Here is a 6,430-nt window from a genome sequence, read left to right as displayed (position 1 = left end):
TGGAACCAGTACCCTTTTCCAGGTCTTCTCTGAGTTTGGTGCCCTTTCCTTTTGCCACATTCTGTTGCATTTCTCAGAATCTTGGGAAGTTTTATAATTGGAAAGAAACTACTGAAAACCTGGCCTGACTCGTTATTTTACAGTTGAGGAAACAAAACGTAGGTATGAGAAGTGACTTGATACAATTCACAAATCGGTAGTAGAGCCACCACAAATGCATTTTGGTTATGAATCTAAAGAGGGTAGTTGGCAAGGAATGACGAGATAGGAATATTGGAATCCAGGCTTCCTATCTCTTCCACCTTTAAAGGGTCTCATCCCTCCTTTGGCTGTGCCAGGGACATGATATAGTGAGACACTGTAACTTCCCATGGCCCTGAAATTAGAGAAAAACATGTCCTACCATCTCTAAGTGAAAATTTGGGAAACCAAAAGATAATTGAAGCAGTGGTGGGAAGTAAAGCTCAGGATCTCACTGTCTGAGGCTTAGATTTCAATTCCAGTGCCAGTGTTGTGACCTTGGTCAAGGACTTACTTTCTCTAGACTTTCATTCATGTATCCATCTCATTTACTCAGTGTCTTCTGTGCCCAGAAACTGTGCTAGGGACTGGGGCTACAGCAGTGAGCAAGACAGCATAGGTCAGTCGTAGTGCTTATCGTCTCATGGAGGGAATTAGGGATCAAATAACTACGCAAATATTGAGTGATATCGTTAAAATAAGTGCTTCAACAATAAAAAATATATAGGGGCTGTGAACGTGGGCTGCAGGACATTTGACCTAGTTGGGCTGGTGGAGGTGGCCCAGGAAGACTGTCGGCTGAGGAAATGATGCTTAAGCTGAGATCTGAAAGAAAAATGGGAGGTGGTTCATTAAAGAGGTGGGGGAAGATTATTTCAAACAGATTCAACAGTGCTTTTGAAGACCCTGAAGCAGGAGGAGTATTCAAGGAAATGAAAGATCAGTTTGCTTATTTGTAAGATGTCGATGACAGTCACACATCATCGATGTCTGGATATTGTAGCAATTAGATGATCCATGCTGTTCAATGTAAGAAATGTCCAAACCTGTAGAGAATTTAAGAATCTATTTGAAGCAAAACTGACAACAATTGCCGGGAAGCAAGATTTCAAAAGCTCCAGTAAATGAGTTTGCAGTTTCTTTACACATTTGGAATTAAGGAGGGAACATTAGGGGGGGAAAAAGCAAGGCGGGGATTGGTTACAGTTATATTTAAAAGATTATATGCTCTCTTGAGAGTGGTTACTTTGAAAAAGAAACATTTCAAAGGTGTGTTAACCTAGGTGCACAGAAGCAATGGACAGGGTTTGTTAAGGCGAAGATAAACCTTTTGCTAAAAAAAGTTGCACTGTTGTACACTTAGGAATTTATCGTTAGGTCACCCTGTGAGGTTACTTTACGTAGAACCGCCTTTTTTGTCCACTGTGTGAAAGTATTTTATATACAGCAAGGGCCTGTGTGTGTGCATACCCATATTTATAAAAATATGTACATTATAAGCTAATAATACAGCTGGATTGGGAAGGGTTGCTAGGGCAGCGGATAAACGAAGACTTTGTGTTCTTCATCTAGTTCTTTCCGAAGTTAAAATGCACCTTCTATGAAAAATAGGAAAGTTCAAGTTCTAAGAACCTCAACTTTGGAAAAAGAATACGTGTTTGAAGTAGTTTTATAAAATAACAGTTTGAATAATAATGCCAATAATTGTACTGTTTTAAGTACACAGTATAGTGTAGTGGTTAAGAGCACAAACTCTGGAGCAAGATTGTCTGAAATAAAATCTTGGGCAAATTATACTGTGCCTCTGTTTCTTCATCCATAAAATGGGTATAATTATAGTACTTACCTCAGAAGGTTATCCTTTGGCTCAGATGACTTAATGTATGCAGTACAGCACTTAGAATTTTTTCTGGCACATGGTTATCACTATACACGTTAGCTACTGTTCATTATTATTGTTACAATTATCTTTTTAAAGGCTCATCAATATCACAGATGTAGATCACAGATCATGACAAAGATGCAGTGGAAACTCGCTCAGTAAGGTTAAATGATCTACCCAAGGTCACATGGCTAGTAAGTGCGGGAACTGAGATTCCAGTTCAAGACTGCAGTTCAAAGCCCAGATGCTTCCTGCCCTGGCTTTTTCTGTGAATAGGTTAATTTTGTTGGATGATACTTGGGCTCCCGTAACAGTTCCTTTCCTTGACTTCATCTATGCTGAACTGAGTGTTAATATGCATGTCCTTAAGGTAAAAAGGGTCCAAGGGACTGCTTTTATTGAACTTCCACTTTGAAATTTCCTGACTTCTGTGCAATTAAAATCTACGCCTTAAGCATTTCAGCAATGTGGTTTATTTATAGAGTTGGCTTTCCGGTTCACGTGTACTGGGTCTGCTTTTGGGTGCTGCGTTTTCTGTCAAAGGTTGTTTATTTCTAACCCATTTTGATTTCCTGTTGCTTTCGGGATTGGTATTAGGACCTGCAACAGGAACACCAGGAAACCTGTCTTAAATGGAGCAGCCAGATTGAGACCCTGTAGATAAAAAAAAAACAAAAAACACACATTATACAGCCATATTTGGATGTAAGTGTGGGTTAGGCATTGGCTATATTAGGCAAAAACCTAGATATGGAAACCTCACTTGAAGCCAAACTTTTGTGAACAGTTTTACTGAAATAGGGCAGAGCTGTTAGCTCCATGCCCTTGGACAGTGGCGGTCTCTTTGAGCCTCAGTTTCTGCATCTGTAAAACGGAGGTTATTATATTTTTTTGTAGCACTTTTAAGAGGATTAAATGAAATAATATGGATAAAACAAGCAGCCCAGGCCCAACCTTAATTAATAGTAGCTATTGATAATTAAAGAAGAGGAAAAACTATTCCTTTATTTTTTTTATTCAAATCTGTTTTTACTGACTTCATACACTGATTGCTGACATTGAGCATTCCTTGTTATTAAAAATTCCATCAGGAGCCCTGTCTGGTGTAGATCCGTGGATTGAGTGCAGGCCTGTGAACCAAGGGGTCGCTGGTTCGATTCCCAGTCAGGGCACATGCCTGGGTTGTGGGCCGGGTTCCCAGTGGGGGGCACGTGAGAGGCAACCACACATTGATGTTTCTCTCCCTCTCTCCTTCCCTTCTCTCTCTAAAAATAAATAAATAAAAATATAAAAATAAAATAAAAATTCCATCAGGAGAAATTATTTTTCTTTGTGCTACTCATTTGCTTTTTTCTTTTTGAAATGATAAGGGCAGCTTTTATTAAGCAAGCGGTATGTTCCTGGCGCTGTGCTAGGTGTTTTACATATACTCATCATCTCATTTTAAGATCAGGATGTTTTTCTCATTTTGCAGATGAGGAAATCGATATCCAGAAAAATGGAGTCAATTGCTCAAAGTTAAAATTTACATGCAGATCTGACTGGCTCTGGGCTACATGTACATCAGTAATGACATACAAGATTTCTTTATCGTGTCTGACCCTGTCATGGAAGTCTTTGAAAGGAAAAGTGTCAAAGCTATTGATAGAGATCCCTTGGGGGACTCTGGCTAACTGCTAGCCACAGGGCCAAGTGTCTTATCTGCAGAAACTCATTGATTCTTCCCAGCCCTAAGAAATAGCTGTAATTATGTCCATTTGACAGTTGATCGGGGACATTTCATCAGCGATGGAGCTGGCACTGGATTCCAAGTCTTCCTGGCTGCAAAGTCCATTGTACTGAATCAAAATTTAGGCGGGGCTTTCTTTTGTTGTTGTTTTAATGAGGTATGAGACTGATTTTCCAAGATAGTAATGTCCAGGTATTTGAGGCTACTGGTCTTAATTTTTAGCTGAGTAATAGCCAGATTCCTGGCAGAAGCACATTTGTCAGTTTGCTAGGACTGTGTTCTATCCCAGAAGTGGCTGTAGGCTCTAGCTTCTTTCCAGAGTCAGAGACCTCGGAAATATAATGTGTAACTTGTGTTAATACAGAGAAGGGTGGCATTTTCCAGAGCTTTAGTTCTATAATATGGAAGACCTCAAACCTCAACCATGCTTCAGACTCACATTAAAGTAAAGTGCATTCTAATTGGTAATCAGTGCATAAGGAACCAAAGAAAATTTTATTTAAATGCTGTCGCGTGATTTTTCCAGTCATTTTATGCCTGTTGAAGTGGTTTTCTTACTTCAAGTCCTCTTCCAGTGCCCTGCCCTCCCTTTGCCTAGTATAACTGTATCAACATTCTGTGCCTTTTTTCCTACAAGGATTTAATTAGCATCATTAAAGATTTAGGCTGCTGTGCATTTGCCCAACTCTGTTCCTTGTGCACTAAGGCGGTTGGTGCAGTGGAAGGAGCATGGCGATTTGGAGTCCTACAGACTCGGGCCAGTTACTGAAATCTCTGTGAGCCTCAGTTTCTTTTACAGGACTACAGGAGTCCTGTAAAATGGGGCTAATCACTGGGTTGGCCAAAAGGTTTGTTTGGTATTTTCCTAAGATGGCTGTAGTAGTGCTTCGTGTCTTTAACTTCATTTGAAACAATTTTGTTGGATTGTGTTGTAACAGCTGGCATATCAGCGTGCATTTTAAACAAACTTACCAAAATTGGTGAATTTTTATGTAGCCATTTTAATATTGAAAGTGGAAGAAAATAAGCAACATTTTTGGCATACTGTGGCTTATTATTTCAAGGAAGGTAAAAATGCAGTTGAAATGCAAAAAGGATTTGTGCAGGGTATGGAGAAGGTGCTGTGACTGATCGAATGTGTCAGAAGTGGTTTGCAAAGTTCCGTGCTACAGATTTCTCGCTGGATGATGCTCCATGGTTGGGTGGACCAGTTGAAGCCGATAGCCATCACATTGAGACATTAATTCAGAACAGTCAGTGTTATACCACATGGGAAATAGCCGACATACTGGAAATGTCCATATCAATAAAGTTATTAGTGAAAATAAAAAATGTCTATTTTACAGAAAAAACTAAACAGACTTTTTGGCCAACCCAGTATTTTCTTGTAGGCTATGGGAGGAGGATTAGAGACAATGTATTTAAATTGCCTAGCGCATAGCGTAGTTTATAGGAGTTGTTTGGTAATTGGTATAAATTATTTTCTGAAATTGTAATAGAGTCTGTTTTTCTTAGAGCTTTTTGTCTTACTCTTTTTAGATGTTCACGCAGAGTCTCCAGTCATGGCCTTGGGTTTCAAGTGCTTCCGCTTGGTCCGCCCTGCCTTTTGCAGCTCCCTTGCAGCCTTGACCAGACCTGTTTCAGAAGTTACGCTGAAGACAGTGCACGGAACACAAAGTGGCTATGGGCAATACGTGGCCCATCCAGCTGTGCCATCCCGTCATTTTGCTACCAAGAAAGCCAAAGGTAGCGACATGTGACCTCCTCACCCCTGTCTTACGTTGAACCCTTCAATTATCTTAGCTGGAAGGACGTCAGAGATGCACTGAGTTTCTGCCCTTGCCACGTGAGGAAATAGCGTCTCAGAGGATACGATTGATTAGCTTAAAAGGTCACGGTGATGGAGAACCCAGGGTCTGTTTTCTCATTACCATGTTGCCTCATGTGTTAACATGGCTAGAAATGCCTCGTTTCTTTCTTTTAAATTTAGATTTAAAGGTAAAAGTGCCAGGCACACCAGAATGCTTGAGGCAGGGATCAACATATTTTCTTCTTCTAGGAAGATCTATGTTGGAAGTAAAATTAAAACCAGAAGGCTGTTGGGTAAGGGGTATTAGAGCCTCGGAGTTAGATGGATGATCTTAATGGTTTGTGTCACCCAAGAACGAGACTTTGATATACCCCAGATCTCAGCTTAAATGTCGCTTCCTCAGGGAAGCCTTCCCTGACCTCTCAGACTGGGTCAAGTCCCTTGTTACAAGCACTTGTGCACACTGTTATTTTACCTTTGATGTACTTAGCACAGCACTCATTAATTACTTAATTCATTGTCGGTTTGATTATTGTTTGTTATGTGTCTTCCATGCTGGACCCAATAGGGTAGGGCCTGTGTTTTTCTTGGTTGGCATCTAACAGGGCCTGACACGTAGTATGTATCAAAAAATTTTGTTGGATAAATGAGTGACAGAATATTGTCAAGCAGACCTGCTATTGGTGGTGGGGGGTCAGGGAGTCCACGCCTAAGGATGGTGCTGGAAATATGCTGCTGAATGATTTTTCCATTGACTTTCCTTTTTATGGTTTCATGCAGACCTTCCCTTTTCTGCTAATGGGAAAATTAACAAGTTGATGAAAGATTAATGCATAGAAGACTTAAATTCTGTTCATAGTGACAATAGTAATAACTTTTGTATGTTGTATTAGACTGTTTAAAAATTCCCCCACTTAGTAATTTAATCCTTATAATTATCCACTGAAGGAATTCTAATTATCCAGCGAAGCAGTTCTTATAATGATCA

The 6,430-nt window shown here is 40.0% G+C and overlaps 1 protein-coding gene across 2 annotated transcripts in view; it reads left to right on the top strand.

Moving 5' to 3' along the window:
- MRRF (mitochondrial ribosome recycling factor) overlaps positions 1–6,430 on the top strand; it is a 51,208-nt gene that overhangs the window by 739 nt on the left and 44,039 nt on the right. For both annotated transcript variants that reach the window (XM_024562339.4, XM_024562337.4), the window contains exon 2: positions 5,172–5,378. In XM_024562339.4, the coding sequence (XP_024418107.2) occupies positions 5,195–5,378 (184 nt within the window). In that variant the 5' untranslated portion in view covers positions 5,172–5,194. The remainder of the gene's footprint in view (positions 1–5,171; positions 5,379–6,430) is intronic.

The sequence above is a fragment of the Desmodus rotundus genome, chromosome 1, assembly GCF_022682495.2.
Source record: "Desmodus rotundus isolate HL8 chromosome 1, HLdesRot8A.1, whole genome shotgun sequence".
Lineage (NCBI taxonomy): Eukaryota > Metazoa > Chordata > Mammalia > Chiroptera > Phyllostomidae > Desmodus > Desmodus rotundus.
This window is presented reverse-complemented; position numbering and strand designations above follow the sequence as displayed.